We start from the raw sequence: 26,090 nt of genomic DNA on the forward strand, positions 1-26,090 counted from the left end.
ACGTAAACATGATTCAGAGAATCAGACGAGAGCAAAACTAGATCATAAGTTATAATATACAAAATCACTGCATTGTTGCCATCCATCAGTGTCAACTTTGCGTTTGCATTTCACAGAAATCGTTTATTGTATGAAAAATCTGTGAAAAAACACTGTAGGATCGAACCTGAAAAAGTATGATTTCAACATAATTGAAAATGGCAGAATTTATGTTTTATTTTATTTTTTTTTTAAATGGATGTAAATTGCAGATCTCACCAATGTTTATTTATTTGTATTTTTATTTTTTTTTTTTGGGGGGGGGGGTATTTTAGAATCAAATCATAGAAGAAGATATAGTAATTAGTCAATTATTTCATTTTTTATTTTAATAGTACATTTTTTTTAATTTTAGTTAAAGTTTTAGTAATTTTATTTATTTATTTATTTTTTGTATATATATGTATATGTATATGTGTGTGTGTGTGTGTGTGTGTGTGTGTGTGTGTGTGTGTGTGTGTGTGTGTGTGTGTGTGTGTACATATTTTTTCCCCATTATAGATAAAGAGAAACTCTGGCCAGATTTGTTTCACGTTCATCCGATCTCATCTTCTAAGTGACTTTTCTTTCTGCTTTAAAGATGTTTTCTTTGGATTGTTTAACCACTCAGAAGAGAATATAAGAAAATATAACTTTAATTTGTGTTTCCTGTCAGCTAAATTTCACATACATAAACAAAAATCTGTCTCTAAATCTCTCTCTTCTGTATTCAAAGTTGATCTAGACGAGTACAAGCAAACTATTCAGAGTTCTGTTAATCCTAAAGCAGTGAAAACAACATCTCTATGTTCATATGTGTGCTCTTTTGAAAGTAAAAAAAAAAAAAAAAAGTTTACTAAACACTTGGTAAACCATGTTAACCACAAATGAACCATGGTTTTGCTACACTAACCACAGTTTAACCATAGTATTTGAAGTAAAACTGTGGTTATAAAAAATACATAGTTACACTTTTACTATAGTTAAACCATAGTTAAGGTTTTGTGTTTTGTGTTATTTCATTTTTCTTTGTTTTGTAACTTTAATGCCTTTAATAAAAAAGGAAAAACTAAATAAATTAAAAAAGTGCGATATGCGCTCAGAAGACCTGATCTGAATCAAATGATTCGAGACATACATTTCGACTGGAGTGTTTCGAAACAGTGAATCATTATTTGAATCGTGAACTGATTCTGTGTATCGAAAAGCCTTTTCACCGATCACTATACAGGCTTTTGATTTTATTAGTCTGTATAGAGTGATAGTCAGTGTAAAAAGAGCAGATGAACACAAAACAGCAGAACTACATACAGTTAAAGAGGCTAAACTTTATCATTCAGCTGAACTCGTATGTTTTAAACACTTCAGTTTTATATGTTCTTACTCCACACATACATTCTTAACAAAATGAATCCGCAAAGGTCATTAGTTTGTTCAAAGTGTAAGAGTAGGTTCTGTCCGTTAATCTCACGATTCTGGAGCCAGGTTCAAAGAAGATTATATTTGGTTATACAGTGGGTACGGAAAGTATTCAGACCCCCTCAAATTTTTCACTCTTTGTTATATTGCAGCCATTTGCTAAAATCATTTAAGTTCTTTTTGTTTCCTCATTAATGTACACACAGCACCCCATATTGACAGAAAAACACAGAATTGTTGACATTTTTGCAGATTTATTAAAAAAGAAAAACTGAAATATCACATGGTCATAAGTATTCAGACCCTTTGCTCAGTATTTAGTAGAAGCACCTTTTGATCTAATACAGCCATGAGTCTTTTTGGGAAAGATGCAACAAGTTTTTCACACCTGGATTTGGGGATCCTCTGTCATTCCTCCTTGCAGATCCTCTCCAGTTCTGTCAGGTTGGATGGTAAATGTTGGTGGACAGCCATTTTCAGATCTCTCCAGAGATGCTCAATTGGGTTTAAGTCAGGGCTCTGGCTGGGCCATTCAAGAACAGTCACAGAGTTTTTGTGAAGCCACTCCTTCGTTATTTTAGCTGTGTGCTTAGGGTCATTGTCTTGTTGGAAGGTGAACCTTTGGCCCAGTCTGAGGTCCTGAGCACTCTGGAGAAGGTTTTCGTCCAGGATATCCCTGTACTTGGCCGCATTCATCTTTCCCTCGATTGCAACCAGTCGTCCTGTCCCTGCAGCTGAAAAACACCCTCACAGCATGATGCTGCCACCACCATGCTTCACTGTTGGGACTGTGTTGGACAGGTGATGAGCAGTGCCTGGTTTTCTCCACTCATACCTCTTAGAATTAAGGCCAAAAAGTTCTATCTTGGTCTCATCAGACCAGATAATCTTATTTCTCACCATCTTGGAGTCCTTCAGGTGTTTTTTTCATGTGTCTTGCACTGAGGAGAGGCTTCCGTCGGGCCACGCTGCCATAAAGCCCCGACTGGTGGAGGGCTGCAGTGATGGTTGACTTTCTACAACTTTCTCCCATCTCCGGACTGCATCTCTGGTGCTCAGCCACAGTGATCTTTGGGTTCTTCTTTACTTCTCTCACCAAGGGCTCTTCCCCCCGATAGCTCAGTTTGGCCGGACGGCCCAGCTCTAGGAAGGGTTCTGGTCGTCCCAAACGTCTTCCATTTAAGGATTATGGAGGCCACTGTGCTCTTAGGAACCTTAAGTGCAGCAGAAATTTTTTTTGTAACCTTGGCCAGATCTGTGCCTTGCCACAGTTCTGTCTCTGAGCTCTTCAGGCAGTTCCTTTGACCTCATGATTCTCATTTGCTCTGACATGCACTGTGAGCTGTAAGGTCTTATATAGACAGGGTGTGTGGCTTTCCTAATCAAGTCCAATCAGTATAATCAAACACAGCTGGACTCAAATGAAGGTGTAGAACCATCTCAAGGATGATCAGAAGAAATGGACAGCACCTGAGTTAAATATATGAGCGTCACAGCAAAGGGTCTGAATACTTAGGACCATGTGATATCTAATTTTTCTTTTTTAATAAATCTGCAAAAATGTCAACAATTCTGTGTTTTTCTGTCAATATGGGGTGCTGTGTGTACATAAATGAGGAAAAAAATTAACTTAAATGATTTTAGCAAATGGCTGCAATATAACAAAGAGTGAAAAATTTAACGGGGTCTGAATACTTTCCGTACCCACTGTACTTTATGTAAAGACCTTTATCTCTTCATCCTAGGTTTGGTACACAGTATCTCGACACTCTTGCTCAGAAGTTGTTTTTTATTGCCTGAAGATTTATCTTACTTAATTGGATTAAAGACAGTGCTGTTGTTATGTATGCACACTATCCTGGGGGTGGAGTCGATTTGTGTTTTATTATTATTATTTGATTTTTTATGTAATTTTGATATGTTATTATGTATGTTATTCTTGTTAAAAACCAATAAACATAATCAAAAAATGATAAATAATGCTAAAATAACACAGCATGTCAACGAATGTAGTTTTCTAACAATGATAACTTCATTTAAAGTGTTTAATTTCTTATTGCACGTCCTGTTTTCTGTTCCAGCGATCCTGGACGATCCCACCCGGTCCGTGTTTCTGGAAATTAATCCACACTGCATCTTCAGATGTTATCTGGCTGTAATGCTTCCACACTAATGAAGTGCTTTTGCACGGATTAAAGCTGCGATCTGCACATCCATCCTGACGTGTTTCCACCTTCATCTCATGCCTGCGCTGTGAGGTCACGGCGAACCCCACCCCGGAGCGTCTGAACCGACACGTCATCCATTAGAGCTCAATCACGACGGCCGGATCTAAATCAATTAGATATGAAGCCCAGAGGTCACGGGGGTCAGCGCTGGGACGAGGCGTTCATTATGAGCGCAGCATATCTGATTTAATACACCGCTGGAACGGGAAGCCGCTCGGGAGAACTGCGGATATTAAAGGTCAAATGTCATCCAGCATGTGGGCCTAAGATAAAGTTACTGTGAAATACTCCGGGAAAGATGGAAAATGTTCCCTTTATATACAGAGAAAGACATCAGGCATGTTCAGAATCCAGTGCTGCCCGTGATATCCCACAATCCTATGCGTGCCATTTTTAGATAAGTATTTGTGTCAAAAGTTTGGAATACTTACGATTTTTGGCTGCATTTATTTGATAACAGTAATATTGCCAAATACTATTACAATTTAAAATAACTGTTTTCTATGTGAATCTCTGTTAAAGTGTAATGTATTTCTGTGATGCAAAGCTGTATTGTCAGCATCATTACTCCAGTCTTCAGTTTCACATGATCTTCAGAAATCATTCTAATATGATGATTTTTTGTAGTAATATTTTCATTAAATATTTTTTGTTGTATTTTTAGCAAATTATTGCAGCTTTGAAGAGCTTAAAAGACTTAAAATGCTATAGAAATATCGTTCTTACAGTAGTTTGTTAACAGGGTTATTATAAATTACAGCTAAACTAAAACTAAATCTATTAAAAATCTTATTTTAATGTTGAAATAAAGCTGAATATGTGTGTGTGTGTGTGTGTGTGTGTGTGTGTGTGTGTGTGTGTGTGTGTGTGTGTGTGTGTGTGTGTGTGTACACACAAAAATAAAATAAAAATACTAGATGAAAAAAAATTCATTACAAATGTTGCCTTGGCAAATTACTGAAATAAATTTAAGCTGAAGCAATTAAACAACTAACTGAAAAAAAAAACAAATCTAGTAGTTATTTATTTATTTATTTATTTATTTGTATGAAAATAAATTAAACCTAAGTAGTAATATCTAAAAAGTCGTAAAACTACTAAAGGTTAAACTAAAATTTAAAGAACTGAAAATATAAAAATAAAAGTTAATTGAAAATATTAATAACAACAATATTAGTAGGCCATAAATAATGCTAAAATAAAGCATGAATGCCCCTTTTTCGATGAAAATAAATACATTTCTAACAAAAAAAAAAAAAAAAAAAGCTCTGTTTTTATTTATTAATCATGCATGCATTTCTCTCTAAAGCTCACTGTAATTTCCTCCAGATGTGACGTCATGCTGCCTGTGAAGCCGGTCTGAAAGCAGTTTCCTGTCATGCAAAGGTTTTGGATGAGTATGTCTGTTCAATGTGATGCATTTATTGACTTCAGTATGGTTTTATAAACCCTTTACAGTTTAAATCAGTCTTCTGCATCATCTCTCTTGCTAACATCAAGCACTAGATGGCGCTATCGCATAACTCTGGTCTTGTTCATGACAGTAATGACCCTTCAGTAGGTCCATCTGATGGTCACGTGAAGTCTGATTCTGACAGGACTCGTGCTCATTGGAAGGATCTCCGGGATGCTGAGGGAGTTTCTGTGGTGTCAGATGTATTTTGAGAAGGTCACGAGCGGTGGGTGGATGAGCGATAACAATTTGATTTAAAACTCATAAAATACATCATCAGAAAAATAATTAGACTGTGTTTTGTGGTTATTAGGCACTTTATTAAAAAGGAAACTGATGACTCAGGACAAAGAGAAAAGAAAGAACAAATTACAGTTGTATTCAGAGTAGAAAAATGAGCTGTAGAGGAGACCGGGGCTAGTTGTCACACCTTTTTCCTCTGTTAAATAAATATATAGTCAATTTCTGTGTCAACACAAGTCTTAAGTTTTAACTAAAAAGCTGTTGAACATTTTCCACAATTATTGCTTAGGAAAAAACGGTTTCAGTGGTTCTTTAACATTTACTGACTATGTGGCATGCTGTCACATTTCAAATCTACTATTTAGCAACCTTTTACAGGCTTTTCAGTTGAAATAAGCTGTAAAACAAGTATAATAGTAATTGTAAAATAAGTAGAATTATAGCCTGTGTTAACCTAAAATGTATAGAAAATACTCGTTTAACGTTTCAGTTTAAATCTATATAATTGAAATCTGGTGGAATTTATTGGAATTTTAGTTTCGTGCATTGAATCATTACAAAACAAAGCATTATTATAATTTAAGGCAGATGTGAATTAGGTGTTTGAAACAAACGAAACCAGTGCTAAAGAAAATAATCATTAGATTCAATCATTTGGACCTTCGACTGGAAACTTTCCTTTGTGACAGCTAGCCCCGGTCTCTCTTAATGCATAAATAATTCTTACAAGATTTGATCCAAATGCATTAAGTCTTGAGTTAAACTAGTGTTTCAAAAAAGTTAAAATCTTTGTACACTTTCAGGTATCTACCCTAGAGTACAAAAGCTAAAAGGTACATATTTGTACCTTATTTACCCCTGAATGAAAAATATTAGTACATTAAATTGTACATATAAGTGCCTAAAGTGCACATATTAGTACATTTTGACAGCAAACTGCCCTAGTGACAGATTTTTACCTCTTTTCCTTAGAGTGTAGAGTTGCATGATCACTAGCTAGTGCACTAAACATGAGCTCATATGGCGAGCCGGAGAGGTGATGTCATTATTAGAGCTGTACGGCGTGCAACGGCTTCTTGCCTCTATATCACACACATTGTCTTGTCTCATGTTCACCCCAAATGCAATGAAGATTACTTACTTAAGAGACACTTATTGCACTAACATGGGATTCTAGCAGATTTGTGCAAATTTAAAATCAATTTCTAAAATACTGCTGCCATCAGCTTGTATTTAAAAGCATGTTTTATCATTAATATAATACATTTTAACAGACATTTAATGTCCCGTACTGCCATACATTTTGGGAAGTTCAGTAAGTGTTTTCTTAGTCTAATATAATATAAATTTCTAATCACGCTTTTAAGTTCAGATTTGTCTTTTTTTTTTTTTCTTTTAAAATTATTTCATGCATTGATTAAAAATGATAAAGAAAACAGTTTTTAGCAAAATGTCTATTTTCCTCTTTGCATGAAAATTGCACACCTTGAAATGTGGATCATCATGTTAATATGCACTATATATTAAAGGTAGGTGTAATTACAGTATACTGAAGTGTACCGAAATAACCCGGTTTTAATGGTGATTTAAGCATAATCTATTTTAGTCCAGCAGCTCACGTCTAAGTGAGTTAATTAAGCGTAATTAATTGTTGTTTTATCTGCTGTAAACTTCACACGAATTAGTTTTGACCCCATTTCCATTTTCTATTCGAAATGCAGACCCACAGTCAGCTACAAGTGATGAATGAGGCTGATTTAAGCGGGTGAGATCTGGGACGAAATGCATCGATATTGATGGTCTGTTTTCCTGCTTTTCAGCACTATTAGCCTATATAAAATAAATGAATAATAAATAAATAAATAATTCAATTAAATGCACTTTTATTTTATTTATTTTTTAATTAAGTTTTAATAATATATATATATATTTTTTTTGTACGTGTTTAGAAAGTTCATAGCAAAATTTGCATGCAGCCTTTGACTTTTCCAGGATGACCTTGTAGAAAAACTTGATGTAAGTTTTGTCAGTGCGATCATTCTGTGTGAAGCCCGACCCATGAGAGAGAGAGAGAGAGAGAGAGAGAGAGAGAGAGAGAGAGAGAGAGAGAGAGAGCATTGAAAACAGATCACCGGGGGTCTCGCCGCAAACAGTCGCGCTCCCAAACTCTTCTGTTGTTTCTATTTCCCAAACTTCTCCGATGATTCTGCAGAAGAAAACTTCCTTCGTTCGCTCTCAGTGATGGACCGTAAAAGTTAGAAGAAGAATCCGAGAGTGTCCGCTGAACTTTCGCCGAACGCTTTCCGCGCAGATCTTCGCTCGGGTTTTTGATGGATGTTCGCGGGACGCGCTTCTGTTTTCTGGAGCCAGAAAGTTGAAGAAAGAGTTTGATCGTGTTTGTGCGAGTTTGGAGGTTTGATTCACTCTTCAGAGCTGGTGAGTGATTCATATGAACATGTTATAAATGCACGTGCGTGTTTGACGAACAGTTAACGCTTTTAAAATAGTTTTATTGTTACATTAGTGTTATTGTTTATGGACTCGTATGGAAAGAAAATCCCATCGGCTCTTTTGCATGTTTTTATTTTATTTTATTATTTTTTTTCTGGCACACAAAACTCTTACTTTAAGAGTTAATTTTAGGAGTTAAATTGCATTAAAAGTACGAGCTATAGAATCGAATAGAGTTGCTTTTTTGACTCTTGTTTGACTCCTGACACTGGAATCCCAAACATTCTGCTGCAATTTGATCCATATGGGGGAAGATGTGATCAGAAGGTGCCAGGCACCAGTCCTAAACACATCTGCTCATCCAGGCGTGTTAGAAAGACTCTGCATGCGTTAGATTATTCATTAATGCTTGTGCATTTAATTTTTCATAGTCCAGAATTCTTAGTGCATGTGCAATTTAATTTCCTTCTAAAGTTTTAAAGTTTAACTTTATGGAGGGAAAATATGTGCATGCACTAAAAGTGCATTTTTTTATTTTGGGGGGCATTAAAATAGCCTTGCTCGTTTTTGATTGATACTAGCTTAAGTAAACAGTGTAATAGAGGCTAATGAATGCAAACAGAAGTTCAGAGAGCTGTTGAGAATCCAAAGACCCTATGTTTGCTCTTCAGACTTTCTTTTTCTTTCTCTGTTTACTGTTTGCTTTTCCTCCTGAAATACAATCGATTTCTGTGATCTCTCTCGGCCGTTACGCCGCTTGTTGCGTGTTAAAAAAATTCACTGAGATATAGAAAACGAGGAGCCATAACAGGCTCAAAAAAAAGCTCTAATTGGCCCATTTAAATAACTGTAGGAAAAAGCAAAAAGCATTTGGTGGGAGTGAGTTCACATCCATTAGCATGAGAAAACAGTTTTAGTGCATTTGCCATTGTGCGCAATGAAGAGTTCTAGCAGTCAGAATAAAGGATGTGAAAGAACGACAGGCCCATTCAGGATTATTCAGGTCCGGCCGAGCTGATGGTCACCGGGGCCCCGGGGCCGCAGGGGCCTCTTTCATCTCCCCCGGAGCCTTTTTCACACATCCCGCTCTCTCAGTCTCCGTCAAGCCCTTTCTCACTGGAGAAGAATTTAATGAAGCGAATGGTGCGAAAGCAGAGGAGCTGAAAATACCAGAGGCCTGAATGGAAACTGAGTAAAACTCCCCGCCGAGACGATTCAGAAGTTAAGACAAGAGCAAGAGAGAATCGGCATTCAGCGCTCGCCACATCGCCACCAATTAGCTGCTTCCAGGTGAACAAACCATGGAAGAATTGCTTAAAGCTGTTTTTATTCCGTGCCAGATGTCTGGAGCCGTGCACATAGTTCCAGGCTATTTATGGAGGAATTTCAGGACAATTTCCAAATTTTACATAATGATTTAGGGTAATTAAGAATTGGTTAAAAAAGGCCACTTCATATGTGAAGTATCTTAATTTTTCTCTCTGCACTAAAACATTTCATGCTTTTTCATGCATATTTTAGAAAACCCCCTTCATTTTGGAATAGGATGCTTTTAGACCTCTTAAGTGACACCCGGTTGAAAGTGATTGGAGTTTGATGACCATTAACGTCCCGTTCTGAAGGGCTTTGCTCAGGATTGACTTAAGACTCTTTGAGACCGCAGGGAACTCTTTTTCCCCCCTCTTGTTTGTCTTGCTTGACTCCGGAGCACAATAGTCTTTCTCACAGGAGTATATCAGGTCAGTCCGCTGTCAATAGGTCAAGAATCCCGGGGAAGTCGAGCTCCTCTGAAGTCCCTCTATTGTGGCGCATGAATAGAGCCGCTGACCCTTGAAAACGTGTGTTGTTTTATACCGGACAAAAGATACTGCTGGAGTTTTATTATCTTCTTATTGTTGTATCTGCTTGACCATCAACTAAACGTTATTTGCTGATGATTTGCTATCCTTTTGAAATCTTTCTGCTTGTTTTAATCACTCTGCATAATTGTCTCTTGTTGATTGCATTGCACCATCAGTGCAAGCTTAAAATTGTGAACTTTTAAGAATGTGATTTTGTCCGTTCCTTCAGATACAGTCTATCTATAATGTGTCCGTGCAAACGAGCATCACAGTTTTAACCAATCAGATCGTAAGGTGCCACCCTACTGTATATACCAGTGTAACCAATCACTGGCATTAAATGATTTCATGATTGATGACGACTGTCTCCTAATTAGTTGCAAAATTTTCAAGCAACATAATTATTTGTGGCTTTGCTTCACTGTACAGAACCAGCAAAACCTGAGACATTAGTAATACATTTAACCTGTATTTAATGCTGTCTGGGTTGTATTTTCCTTGATCTTGTGTGGTTTTAGTCATGGTTTTTGAGGATGAGGCCATCACGCAACCTGTCCATCATCAACATCAGTCTGATTTGACTTTCTTCTACATGTCAGGTGAAAATATTCTTGAGTTTGATTGCACACACATCTTAAGGTGTCAAAAATAGATAGATAAATAAATAAATAAAAAGTTATTATATATATATAGTTTTTTAAATGCATAATAAATTCATAGGTTAGCCTATTTTATATATAAAAATATAAATAAGTAATTCAATGTGTTTTGTAGTTTATTACTCAACAGTATGCTGGAGGATATTATTTTAAACCCAAATTTGTATATTTTGGGGTTTAAATGCATATATAATCGTATATGCATAGCTACAATAGGACATGTTATATATAAACAAGTTATATACATTTAATATTATAAAATAGTTGTTATTATTTACTTTAAACCCCCCAAAAAGTTGTGTGTGTGTGTGTGTGTGTGTGTATATATATATATATTTTATTAATTTTTATTTATTTATTTATTTTATTTTTTCTGCTCTTGTAGCTATTCATGTTTTGATGATCGTATTTTGCCGTGCATTTAGCATTGTGTTGTTATTCATCTCTGTGACTCTATCAGAACAGACCTGACATGTATTTTTGGGTTGAGAGGCGCTGCTCGATATCGATATTTCTTCTCGGGGCTGATGTTTAATGGTCAGCTTGAGGAGCTGAGGCTGGTTTTCGTTGAGTTGTGAAGTTGCTCTTTGAAGAGTCGGTGTGGATCCGCCACTGATGTAAACTGCATCGCTGGCTTTGATTGGCCGCGTCTGTGCCGTTGGGCTCTGGGAGCGCTGTGGATGTTGTTCACATGTCATGCTGAGCTTCCTCTGTGGTTTTTGCGCTCTGTGCCGCTGGGCTTGTGGGTTTTTCTGTGGTGAATCGTACAGGGAGACGTTATGAAATAGTCCTGTTTCTAGTATTTTATTGCTTACATGCTTTCTCAGTAAAACAACTATTGGTACAGTATATTGTATCAGTGTAACTTAATCAATCTTAATCATTAAACACCATTTTTATATTACAAAGAAAATATGTTTTCCCTATTAGTGAGATTGTCAGCTATGTTATGGACAAATTGTATGAGTTGACAGGTAACATAGTTGACAATTTGACAATTTGAATAATTGATCATTTCAATGGCAGGCCTTATTTGGCCAACTAAATGTTATTTTCTTGATCAGGTTAACCTCAGATATTTATTTATGTATATATTTATTTGAATTTAAATATTCTAAACCATAACTATAATAAATACACACACACACACACAAATATAAACAAGTTATTAAATATATATTTTGTACACTCTATACTTAAACCCACCAAAATTATATATTATTATTCATGCATAGCTAGAATAGCATATATATATATATATATATATATATATATATATGTGTGTGTGTGTGTGTGTGTATATATATATATATATATATATATATGTGTGTGTGTGTGTGTGTGTGTGTATATATATATATACACATCATATTTTATACTTAATATAAATTTACTCATATTGGTTATTTACTCATATTGGCTACTTATTTAATTCATTCATTCATTTTATATATTATATATGCATAGCTAGATTATTTTATTAAAATGATTGCTTTTTTTTTTTTAAAAAATATATATTTTTATATGGTGTTTTTTTTGATATAGTGTATATTTTTTACACAATACATAATTATCATCAGTGGACATTTTACAGAATGAGCTCTAAGCATCTGAGCTTTGGCGTTCAGACAAAAGTGTGTTGCAAACCTCCCGCTGCACTGTAGAACTGCATTAGAGTGGACTAATTCAACGACTCCACTCAGAGCTCCTGGGAAAAAGATCCCGCATCCGAGCCTTCATCAAGTAGAGACAATCACGCATCAAGCACCATCTAATTACACAGAATGAAATCAGAGCATCGCCGTCTCCTGAAAGGCCATCACTCGCCACGAGACGCTTTGAAATCAAAGATCGGCGGGCCGCTGGGGGCAGGAGGAGATGCTCGGCTCGCTATGAATCTCGGCTGGCTTTGATTCGGGACTTAATGAATTCCTGAAGGGATGCGGTAACCGGATGATACTCCTTTAATACCTAAAGAACTTCTGACAGCAGAGAGCCGTGGTTTATGCTCACGGATCATCATCGCTGATAGAATCGTACATGTTTCAGACAAATGCCTGATAGCAGAAAATCCCCGGCGGTTTCTCAAGGGTTTGGCTCGTGGCTTAGCGCCGGTTCAGACGTGTTCAACAGATCCGGACACGCAGTGCAGATGTTTACATTATTGAGATTCAGTTATTGTAAAACAGACAGGGCTCTGTGATTTATTTGTCTTTGCACTGGAGCATGTTTGCTCACCGTTAGGTCCATGTGATGATTTATCTTCTGCAATCACAGGACTAGAGGTCAAGACCTGCTTGAGTTTGCTGTTGTTTCTTCTTGATCAGGTCTGTATCCAGACTTTTTAGAATTGTATTTAGATATCTACTATCTGTCAGAAGTTTCTCTAAAAACAGACCCAAATAGGTCAATAGTTCACATGCAAGATCATTTGATGAGAGATAATTTTGTTCATGTTGAAATCTCTGAATTCTCATTGCAGATTTTGGTCTTTAAAAAACCAATATTGTTTAGATCAGAGAATTATTTATTTATTATTTTTTTATTTTTTGTTGTTGTTGTTGTGGTCTTCAGTATTTGCTCTCCATTCAGTTCAGTCTCCAGTAATTGTTTTAGGGAAATCTCATTTATGTCTTGTAGGGTAACAGCATACTTGAGAGATTTAAAGTTGAAAGCAGTTTGTATTTAACATTATTTCATAATATATTAAATAAATTATATTAACACATGAATATTTAATAATTTAATATATTATTATATTACTAATATTTTCAAAATATAATTGTAATAATTGTAATATTTATGTTTTAATACATGCACAAAAATATTTATTATTTATAAAATGTAAAAAAAAAAATATATATATATATATATATATATATAGATATATATATATATATAATATATATATATATATATATATATATATATAAATATACCATATGTTTATATTTAAATATAATTGTAAATTAATACATAAACATTTTTACTTAAGAATTTATTTGATAATATATTTAGTATTTTATTAACATATATTAAAATGTAAATGTATTATATTACATCGATAATTGTGTTTTTTACAGAATTAATTTCATAATATATATGCACAAAAATGGTTATATATACATGTGTGTATAAGAATTAGATGTTATAATATTTAATATAATTATATTGTCAAATATACGTTATGATAATATTTTCATATTATAATTTCTTATATAATAATATTTTCAAAAAAATTATATTTTTATAATATTATAATAATATTTTTTATAAAATATACAATTTTGTAACATTATATTTCTATTTTCAAAATATTTTAATAAAAATAATTTATAATATATGAACAAAAACAGCTGTCATTTATAATATAGAAATTATATATAATTATAAATATAGAAAATTATCTATTTATATATATATAAATATATATATATATATATATATATATATATATATATATATATCTATATATATATATATGTGTGTGTGTGTGTGTGTGTGTATACATATATTATAATTGTTTATATATTACTGTTTAATTTTAGAGTATATTATATTAATTCTTCACATTTAAATGAGCTTTTCAGATTGTTTGTAAACTCCTGTCAGCTTTCTTTACAGAAAGCCACTACTGTCTCAACACTAAAAGCTGTGTAAGTGGTTGAAACCCCCGGGCGGACGGTAGAAGAGGCTCCTCGCTGCTCAATAACAACAGAGAGGAAGTTTACATTACAGTCCTGGTGTCAAAAGCACAAGTGTCTCTTAAAAACACCATTTGGCCAGCGGATCAAAGCGTGCTGTTAAAAACCCCTGTGATGTCCGGCGCTGAGGCTCTTCCCACCGCGGGTCGTGCGGCGCTGGCACATGTGAGATGTAATGGCTTTGACGGCTGATTCGGGGAGACGGGAGGAATCCTCCTGCCCTGAACTTCGGTGGGGGCTGCAATCGCAACATCTGTTCGGCATCGCCTGCGCCGATGAAGATTGTCCACAGGATATTGCACTTAGCAGCGGGGGATGATCTGAGCCGCGGGGCTCCACTATCACCTAAACTCACTGAAGCATTAGCTCTGAGACTATGGAAGGTGGTCGAGGTCAAAAGTCTTTAAACGGAACCTGTTAAAGGGGTCATTAGATGCAAAATTCACTTTTATATGTTGTTTAAACAGAAACGTGTGTTGGCAGTGTGTGTAAAAAGTCTTTATATGGTGATTGTTATAGGGGTAGTTATTTTTTTTAAATCCACAATAATAATGATATCGTTCTCAGATCAGGCCCCTCCCATGATTGTTGACAAACAGTGCCGTTTTACCTTAGCCCCGCCCAGAGTGAGCTGTCATCAGTCGCCATTGTTTCTATGCCAGTGCAGGTGTAGAGAAGAATGACTCCTAAGCGACTGAGATGTTTTGTTGTTGGATGTAATAATGAACAAAGCCGTCATCATTTACTCCCAACATCTGAGCCGCTGAAGACACAGTGGATCATTTTTGTCATCGTCTATGTTCGCGCGAATCATTCGTGATCCAGCCTCACCTACAGAAGAAGTAAGGTTTTTTATGAATCTTTGCAAATCAGCCTTTCTAATAATGTGCTAATTAGCAAGTTCCGCATTTAAATTCGGCTAAAGTAAACAGTCTCATGAAAACAGCTCATCATCCCATGGAAGAGAGGGGCGGGGTCAGCAGAGCTCATTAGCATTTAAAGGGACATGCACCGAAACAGGTCGCTGTGAACAGAGCTGTTTTTGACAGGGTTAAAAAAGGTGTTTCTTTACACTACCATTGATGAATTTGAACCAAAGTATGTTATAGACTTTTCATTAAGACCCTAAAGAATCATATCAACGTGCGGAAAATGTTCATTCGATGACCCCTTTAAATTTGACTATCAGCACACACTGATTATCCGCATAAACGCTGTCATTTTGAATGCGTTACTTTTGTATGTGTAGACATTCACATTCTGGCCATGTTAAGGCGGTAGTTTTCACTGTGTATGTGTAAAGATGCGGTTTTACTATGTTAACATGACGAATTTATACATGTTTCCCAACGCATGCATATTATGGCCGTGTTCGAACATGCATTACTTTTTAAAGCAGATTTTCCTCTAGATCTACCAACATATTAATCCTTTCTTTCATTTATTGTGGCACTTTTACTGATATCTACTGTGCTAGAGAAAATTAATGACAATATAAATTAAGAATGTTCCTTTTACCTGAGAATCTGTGTTGAACTAAACAACTAAAAAGGACATGACAAATCATGACATAAGACTGACATCACACACAAAGTACTGATGCGTCATGCCTCATGAACAAATTTCTGATGCACTATCCCTCATGATCAAGTTTTGTATTTTTTTAAGGGTTTTTTGTATCATTTTAATTTTGGTTTTAGTATGACATTGTAATACTACACATATTTTTACTGTTTTATTTAAAGAAGAAACCAAACCAATGCCATAGAAAAGCAGTTACAGGGGTTCTATTATGCTTTTACAAAGTCTTGATTTTGTTTTGGGGGTGTACTAGAACAGGCTCTCATACTAGGATGTTCAAAAAACACATTATTTTTCACATATTTTACATTATTACAACACCTCTCTCCCAGTCTTTGCATGAACAGCTCTAATGGTTCCTGTATCAAATGAAGGCCCGCCTTCTGAAATACGTGGTGTGCTGTGATTGGTTAGCTGGGCCAGTGTGTGCTGTGATTGGCTCCACTCGGGACCTGGTCGGGAAATGTCATGCCCCTTACCAGAGCTGCCTGCCAGCTTCAATTTAAATATTGCATCAAAATCAAATCAATTTGAGTGCTATTAAAACCTGGATGATTGTAACCACTCTAAGCTTGTCTGTCTTGGGAACACTAGCGCGTCTCCAAATTAGTGAAAACACTCGTTGTTTTCTCTAGTGCAGCTCAACCAGGTCTCGTCCCATTCGTCGACATATGTGATATCACAAATCCCGGAAAATATGCGTTGTAGTCCAAACGAGTCGTTCGTTGTAGTTTTTGAAAAATGATTTCTGTTAAATAAAATATCTCCTTCTGAAGTGGACTTTGAGCTTTGTAACTTTGCAGATATTTTCTTATGCTCAAACAGCAATATTACAGACTAACTAAAGTTGAAAAAGTGAAAAAGCATAATAGCACCCCTTTAAAGTTTTTCAGAAAGAGTGTTTTCAGCTTGTGTTCATATAAGAATATGGCATACAGTTGCTTCAAACAATGGTATAAAGCTATTCAAAACATCATTGTAAATTGTGATAATCATAATTAATAATCACAATTACAATTTCAAGGGAATAATCATTTAAGTTTAAATATAATTTTTGTCATAATCGTGCAGCTCTTGCATAAGCATATACCAATGTACCATGCCGTCACATGCAAATATAATCTCAAATACTGCAATTTAATTGGCCGCTGTGCATGTTGACATGTTCACATAGACGAACAGTGTGTGTTGACATGGTCAAATTCCACGCGTTCCACTTAAAGACTTTTGGCCCTGTCAGCCTTCCATATGAAACCTTGTCCCATCCAGACTCGCATGACTCACTGCTGTCTGCGAACATCTCGTTTGTAACTCCAGCCATATCCCCTCATGTCCACTGTCTGTGACTTAGCTTCACTCGCTTACAAGTCATATTCCCTGGAATTTGCTAGATTTATTATCCTGATGGACTCAAGCTCATTAAATCGTCGAGGAATGCAATAGTCTGTTGGAACGACACCAAATCGGCGGCTCTGACCTGTCTTGTAATTCATTTAAAAATCAACTTTTCTGTTTTTCATATTGAAACCTCCAGAATGATTTTTGTCAAACATTGGGCCAGGGGCGAATGACTGTGGAAAGAAAGGTTTAATGAGTTGAAATCATTAACTTAAAATATATTAGGATATAAATAAATCAATTAATAAGTACTCAGTTGATTAAAATGTGCATATACTATATATATATTAGTGCTGTAAAACGATTAATCACGATTAATCGCATTCAAAATAAAAGTTTTTGTTTACAGAATATATGTGTGTGAGCTGTGCATATTTATTATGTATATATAAATACAAACACATGCATGTATATATTTAAGAAAAAATATATATTTATTAAATATTTTTATATATAATATAAAATATAAGAATATAAATATATAAATGTTTATGCATGTAAATATTTCCAAAATATATGTATGCTGTATATAAGACAAGTGTATGTATTTTTACTTAATAAATATACACAGTACAATACACATTTATTATGTAAACAAAAATCTTTTTTTGGATGCGATTAATCACGATTAATCATTTGACTGCACTAATATATATATATAGTATATAAAAACGTTTAATTGTGTATTGCATATTTTATATATTTTTGTTTATATATGAATGTATATTTTTACATTTATTTAGGTATTGCATATTTTATATATTTATTTATATATTTATGCAATTATACATGGGATTATATTTATTTGTTTTTACTTCTTCAAATAAGGTTGGGATCGAGTTTTACAAGAGATCTCAAAATGTCTCAAACTGTGCTCAAATTTGCCAAGAAACCAAAGTCTACTATATGAAAATCAGAAATTCAAACTCAAACATTTCTCATCGGATTCTCACCAATCGATCTAGTCTGCTGTGCACTCTTGTTATTCGTCTCCTTTTGACTCATGTATGTGTTTTTAAAGAAACATCTAAGTTGATTCTTGACAAGTGCAAACTCCTTAAAGTTTTTCCTGTAGGAACCTTCCTTCTGAACTGATGAGTTTGAGATCTTTCCGTGTCTGTGATGAAGCGTGGAGTTCAGCTCTGTGTGTTTGTGCACTGAGGAAGCACACTTCAGCCCAGCGTCTGAAGGATTGCGGCGGTTGAACACTAGCGAGGGATGTGGGATTTGGCTCTGTGACCTTTCAGGTTCTGTGAGAGTCATTTGTTTGTGGGACGGCTGTGCTGTAGTTATTCAGCAGGGGTTCAGTGAGTAAATCAGTGTGAGGAGCCAGACGGCTCTCCTGAAACTCCCCGCACCTGCAGCATGGAAACATTCGTTTCTCTGGATGTCTCTCTCCTTTAAACCCCACCCGTCCTGATGCATTCACTTCTAGGAATAACATGCTTGTTTTTCTCTCTCGTAGTTTCTCAGACTGAAGTTGCACACTGAACGTGTTGCTTTTTAATTATGTGGGGATGAATGTGTTTTCATCTTGTGCTCAAGATGAATAAAAAGTTTTTGTACTCTAAGTGTTTTCATGCCATGCAAAAAAAACTCAAATCTTTCCTAAAGCTCCTACATGCATTGGACTGTGATTGCAAATCAAGCTTATACTGATGGTGCAATATTATTTTGAGATGCTATCATAGATTTTCGTTAAAATTTTAACCCCCCCCCCCCTTTATTTTATTTTTTTTGTCATTTTAGTAGTTTTTGTAAAAAATAAAAATAAAAAAAATAGAATAAATGTATTTATTCATTTTTATTTACATTTAACTTCTTTTAAAACATCAAGTTAAACTAAACCAAAAATTTTAATTAATTAATTAATTAATTGATTGATTGTGTGTGTGTGTGTGTGTGTGTGTGTGTGTGTGTGTGTGTGTGTGTATACTGTATATATATATATATATATATATATGCTGTGTGTGTGTGTGTGTGTATATATATATATATATATATATATATGTATATATATATATAAAATTTTAACTATTTGTTGAAAACCATATATTTAAATGAAAGCTTTTCCACTAGTTGCGGTTTAATACCAAAACAAATGTACATTTAAGAATATTTTATGTTAAAATTACCTGAATTTTTCTAGATCTGTTAGTTTTTCACTGTAGCACAAAGGAACTTAAACAGGTTTTTAGCAGTGTATTTTTACAGTCTTTTACTGTTAAGATTGCAGTGATTTTTTACAGCTTTGTGAGATCATGGCAGCTGTCAGCAGCAGTTTCCCCCTCTGCATTTCTGTTCCATAGGCTTTATTATAGCCCTGTGTGCTTTCTTTATTTGTTAACTGTTTTCACATGAGCATATAGAGTTAAATCAATGCCAAAACAAAGGATTTTCTGTTACGAGCAGCAAAGCGACACACAGTTCCTCTTTGGCGTTTTAAACGCTGCTGTAATCTGTCGTTTCATAATTACGGTAATTCAGACGCAATCTGAGCGCAGTTACACTCTGAGAACATGTGAGGCTGATAGCAAACAGCTGGATTTCCTCTGGATTTACGGTGCGTGTTCACACAGGAAATGACCTGTGACACATGTGCCCTCACTAGGGGGCTTTACTGAACAGCTGCCCACCTGTGAATGAGAAAGCACTGCATCTGAAACACAGTCGACACACTGACCTCTTTCAGAGAAGCAGAAGTCATCAAATAATGGATGTGAAGCTCAGGGTCTGCCGGTTGATCTGCGCTCAGCGAGTCTGGAGGGAAGTGTAGAGTTGAGTTGTTGATTCTCTTCGGCTGAAGCCTGTATTGAGGCTCTGATGTGCGCTGAATGACTGTTTGTGTATCTGAAGATCAGCATTATTTACTCTCGGAGATCCTGCTGGCCATCTGAGGCTCGTTACAAATGGAAATGACGATTGTTCACTGGCATTACTCATTACAATAGCTAATTAGCATTTCTTAACGTTTTTATTTTGTTTGAAAAGTAATTTGATTGAATAGAGCTGAATGGATGGATGATACTTAATCTCAATATTTAGTTAGTTGTTTGTTAAAGTATTTTTTTTTCTTAAAACATTTTTATTTATCCATTTTTCATATATGCGTGTGTGTCTGTCTACATGTATATAATTTATTTATACATTCATTCTTAATATTTAATTATCATTTATTATTAAATAAAAATAATGAACATAAATATCTTAATTTTCTAATTAAATTAGGCTTTTTTTTAAAGTGTAAATTTTTGTTAGATTAATTACATATATTAATTACAATATTTGTATTAAATAATTATTTAATCTGAATTATATATAATATTTTGAGTAATCGTAATTTTAAGTAAGTATTTTCTGTGATTATGTGTTCTTAAATAAATAAATGTGTTCTTAAATAAATATACCATGTGACTTAAATAAATATTTACATATAATAAATGTAAATAAATAAATATTTACATATAAATGTGACAAGAACATTGCATAGTGTGAAAATACACAGTGCAATACAAATAAGTCAAAATTTTCTGAAATAAAGTCATGATTCAGATTCTGTTATAATGTTATTTTGACCGGTTTTGAAATGAGCTGTTTTGCTTCACATTAAAAAAACATCTGACATTTTTTGTATTTTCCATTGCATAAAGTTAAAAAAAAAAAATGTTTAAATAAATAAAAAATAAAATTACATTCAAAACTTTCTTAAATATTCAAATGGCTGGTAAAAAATAAAAAATAAATAAAAAAAATAAATAAATAGGTTTAATAAGTAAACCGAGTAATTTAATTATTTGTAAATATAAAATGTGTAAACTCGTATGTGTAAATATACCTGGCAATAAAGCTCATTCTGATTCTGATTCTGATTCATTCTTATTCTTAATGCTGTTATACCATGATGTTGATTTTTGGAGGTCAAAAGGTCAAGTGAAACTGGCGGTCTGTATAAATAATACGAGTCGCGTGACTGTTGGCGGTAGCTTCATGGCCATCTGTGTGTTTGGTCTTTGACACCCGTGTTATCCCTTCACACGCAGGGGGTCTCTCTGACCCGCACCGGATCGTCCTGAGATCTCTGACGCTCTTCACAGAGGTGTTCGTCTTTCACTGATTTCTGTCAAACTGCACACTAGATAGATCACACCTGCTGCTGTCTGTCGAGTGTGCACTGGAGCTGGGTTATACCATGTGACTTAAATAAATATTTACATATAAATGTGACAAGAACATTGGCTAGTGTGAAAATACACAGTGCAATACAAATAAGTCAACATTTACTGAAATAAAGTCATGATTCTGATTCTGTTATTTTGAATTGAGGTGTTTTGCTTCACATTAAAAAAAAACATCTGACATTTTTTGTATTTTGCATTGCATGAAGTTCCACAAAAAAAAATAAAAAAATAAAAAAATAAATAAATAATAAAATTACATTCAAAACTTTCTTAGGTATTCAAAAAAAAAAAAATAGGTTTAATAAGTAAACCGAGTAATTTAATTATTTGTAAATATAAAATATTAATAATTAGTCAAATTTAATTTAATTATTTTAATTAAATATTTAATTATAACATTTAATTAATAACAATTTAAACATTTAAATAGTACATATAATTGGTGGTAGTTATAATTAATACAATTGCATAATATAATAATTCAATAATTTTTCAATAGAAGAGAATTTATCAAATGAAACATTACAAACAAATTAGGTTTAATAAATAAGCCAAAGTTAATTTAATAATTTATAAATATAACATAAGAATAATTACTTATTTACTTAAATTTATTCAACTTATAGTAATTGAATAATTTATTTTTATTTAAAATAGTGGATATAATTATACTAATTAAGGTAATCATTCTTTTTTTTTTCTTTAAAGGTTTTATTAAATTATTTTTTATTAAATAAATATAATTTGCTTTATATATTATATTATATAAGTTAATTTAATAACTGAATTATTCATAAATATGAAATCAAAATGAACCTTTTTTTAATTTACAGCAAAAATAGCTATAATATGATATATGCATTACTGTCAAGTTTAATTTAAGATTTTTTAATGTTTTTGAAAGAACACCTTTATGCTCACCAAGGCTGCATTAAAATGCAATAAAAGCCAGAAATATTGTAAAATATTATTACAATTCAAAATATCTGTTAAACTGTAATTTATTCCTGTGATCAAAGCTGAATGTTCAGCATCATTACTCCAGTCTTCAGTGTCACATGATCTTCAGAAATCATTCTAATATGCTAAAATTATATTAATACAAAAGTATGTACCGTTACAAGGATATAAAATAAAGTGATGTAAGATTTTGAGTTTAAGCTGACTGGCAGCACGAGGAACATTCAGAGCCAGGTCCTCGGCTTGTAAAGACTGAGGCTGATTTCAGTGCAGGATGAATGTAGAGGTGACTGCAGGGTCAGATAAAAGGCTTACAGGATTTATGGAGCATCTTCATCATCCTGACGCCAGCGTTACACCCTGATTTAAAAACTATGAGGGAACGATGACGTCAACGGGAAATAATCGCCGAGATGTTTTTAAGTCAACGCAATGCACTGATGAACTGTTCATGATAAGAGCAGGAATATGAGTTAAAGAAGGGATTTTTGACTTGATGTTGACTTGTGTCCGCGGCCGTATGGAGCATCGCTGTTGGCGAAGGAAAGTGGAAACAGATGCCATGCAGGCTCACTCGTGTGTTCCTCTTCTAATCGGCTTACCTTGCCTTAAAAACCGCGAGAAGCGAGACGGTCGAGTGACTAAACGAATCTGCTTCTGCTCACTCCAGACATTTCAGTAACGTGTCGTGATGCAGCACTGAGGCCTGCTTTCATAAACTTTAGGTTGAGTGCATGCAGTAGTAATTTGTGTTTGTTAATAATAATTTATTTGAGGTTAGGATTGTTTGTAGTTAGTGTAGAAGGTTAGGTTAAATCAACATTAAGTATTAAAGATCAGTGTGTCATCTTGCAGTGTTATAAAGAGATCAGAATATCAGATTTCAGGTTGGACAGTGAGCAACCAATCAGAACACCGTAACAACAGCATAGCAACACCCTGGCTACCACCTAGCTATTATTATTTTCAATATTTAATGTTTATGTTATATACTGTATGTTTGTTATATTATGTCATATATTTCATATTGTTTTATATTTGATTGTTAAAATATTTTCATATTTTATTTATTTTTATATTTTTTATATAGTTTCATGTATTTATTATATTTTATTATATATTTTATTATTCTTTCATCTTTTTTATTTTATTTGTAATAATTTTTTGTATTTTATTTCATTTTATATTTCATTTCGTTTTTTATATTTCACTTTTTTTTTTAATATATATATTATTTATTTATTTATTCATTTTATTTAAATTGTATTTTGTTTTTATAGTTTATATTTATTGCTATTTTAATATTTTAATATTCTTTAATGTTTTATTTAATTGTAATATTTTCAATATTTTATTTTATGCATTATTTTGTTTTTATTTTATTTATTTATTTTATATATAATTTAGTTTTATTTATTTTTTCAGATTTATTTCATTTTATTCTATATATTTTATTTTTTTATATGTCACTTTATGTTTTAGTTCATTAAATTTTTTGCAATGTTTTCTTTTTTATTTTATTTCTTTGCTTTACCTTATTAATACATCTGCGAGTATATTTCAGATGACATCTCTGTCTCTCTCTCGTAGAACACATCAGAATGGAGGCCAGCGTTTCCTCCGCCGCAGAGAAGAAGGACTGTAAGACGTCGGCTCTGGATGGACACAGCTTCAGCGAGCTGCCCAAAAAACCTTCCCCATCATCCCTGGCCAGAGGTACGAACCCGTCCCCCTCCTCCCCAAAACACCTCGCTTTCACTTCCAATCACTTTGCATTGCAGTCTCAAATCACCTTCATGCATGCATCTGGTGCATCTGACCTCATTGGTTCTTGCATATCACAAGACCAATTGCATTGCATGCAGCGTAAGTGAGATTTAAGAGTTGATGTTTTGAGTTGTTCTGGGGTTATTCGTCTCACCAGCCGAGAGCTTAAAGACTCCTGTGAGCCGAAGAAGAGAATATGCCCATGAAATATGCATTTTAAAGATAAAATATGGTGCCGGCCGTTCCTGATAAGCCGGGCTGAAAGCCCCCAAGAGTCAAAGGTGAGGCTCCGTCGGGCCTGATGTGAATCCTAAACTCACGTTCATTAATAGCGAGCGAGTCGTCCTCGTGCAACGACACGTAATCACGAGCCCAGGGCTTTAAGCGCTCTGTTTGCTCTGAGATTAATCAGGAGCTACGGACGCATGGATAGAAAGAGCGCGAGCATGTTTAAAACATGTCTTTAGGAGAGCGATAAAAGCGCTGAATAATGAGGCCCAAAGACCTTGTTCCTTCCTCCGGAGTGTAAGTGTTATGAATTAGTTAAAATAGCAGCGGCGGACGACACGCGCCGAGGTCCATCTTTGAAATGGAAATACCTCTGCTGGATTTTGAGCTTTTTTTTGAGACTGATGAAGGAATTTGGTGGCCTGCCATTGTAAAGGAAAGAAAAATCCATGATTTGTTGAAGAAAGGAGTGGAAAAATAGGCCACACAGTGGCAACAAGACAGTCGATCGGCATAATTTATAGAGTGTGATTTTCACTCGTACATGATTCATATGATTCGTTTTGAGCTGCGGGGGAAATTATGTGTGAGACTGAAGTGAAAGTGAATTTGAGATCCTAACTTTGTTTGAAGGAACTAAGCAGCAGCACTGATGGCATCAGATGGAGAGTTCTCTTTCGTTGCTCTCGAGGCGTGATGGATTTGATCTAGCTATAAACAATATAAAAGACCTCCTTAATTCTATGCTTGGCTATTGTGATTAAATTTTAGTAGACAGAAAATTATTTTGAAATATTAATAGTTTTTAAAAAAAAATTATAAACCCTTCAATATTAATCAAACTTAAACTATTAAAAATAGTAATACTTTTTAATAAAGCTGTAAAAAAAATAAAGCTGAAATAAAATAAAGTATCACTATAACTTCAGCACTTAGAAAAACAATAAGACACCTCATTAACTATATCTGGCTGTTGAAAAATTACATTTCAGCTTAAAAAACTTCATTTAGAAAAACTAAAATTATTATTACTTTTTTTTTTAATGTTGCCTTGCCAACTAGGTAAAATTAATCAATTTAAGTTAAAGGAATAAAATGACTAAAACTGAGATAAAAATTAATTAATGCTACAGTATATAGTAATATTTAAAAAACGAATAAAAATGACAAAAACAAATACTGTATAAAATTACTGAAAAATTATATATTTAGGCTACTATTTTAAGTATATTAATAAAACTTAAATTAAATTAAATTAAATTAAATTAAATTAAATTAAATTAAATTAAATTAAATTAAATTAAATTAAATTAAATTAATTTTCCTTTTAATATTCATTTAAAATGTATAAAATTACTGGAAAAAATATCTATTTACTAATTTCATTATATGTATATGTATATATATATAATATATATATTATATATATATATATACATACATACATACATACATGTAAAATGTATATAAAATACTAAAAGCAACAAAAATCACTAAAATTGTCAACAATTATATTTTTATTAAATTTTAATTTTTTCATGATTGGTTATATATATATATATATATATATATATATATATATATAATATATATATTATATATTACATTTTTTAATTTTAATTAATTAAATTCTATTTAATTCTATATATTATTTATTTATATATATATATATATATTATTATTTTATTTTTTATACTTTTTTTTCTGATTATATTATATTGTAATAGGGTCTTTAAATAAATGTTCTCTATTAATCTCATTGCAGTATAAGAGAAACCACTGAGATATTACAGAGATCTCTGTTCATACGGTACTCTGATTATATACCATAATCCTGAATGCTTGCCGTAATCATGCACTTTTCACACTCGTCTGTCGTGGATGCAAACTTTCAGCATCTCAGCGTGTGCTTTGGGGTCATCAAACCCCGTCCAGAGAAGAAGGAGTGTGACAGCAGACGAG

The 26,090-nt window shown here is 33.6% G+C and overlaps 1 protein-coding gene across 1 annotated transcript in view; it reads left to right on the forward strand.

The window, feature by feature from the left end:
- The first annotated feature begins 7,467 nt into the window (after window positions 1–7,467).
- The window catches only part of gli2b (GLI family zinc finger 2b), an 85,101-nt gene continuing 66,478 nt past the window's right edge, over window positions 7,468–26,090 (forward strand). Inside the window, exons 1-2 of the mRNA XM_042734660.1 lie at window positions 7,468–7,797; window positions 23,724–23,849. Of these exons, the coding sequence (XP_042590594.1) occupies window positions 23,735–23,849 (115 nt within the window). The 5' untranslated portion in view covers window positions 7,468–7,797; window positions 23,724–23,734. The remainder of the gene's footprint in view (window positions 7,798–23,723; window positions 23,850–26,090) is intronic.

This window comes from Cyprinus carpio, chromosome B11 (genome assembly GCF_018340385.1).
Source record: "Cyprinus carpio isolate SPL01 chromosome B11, ASM1834038v1, whole genome shotgun sequence".
NCBI classification, from domain to species: domain Eukaryota; kingdom Metazoa; phylum Chordata; class Actinopteri; order Cypriniformes; family Cyprinidae; genus Cyprinus; species Cyprinus carpio.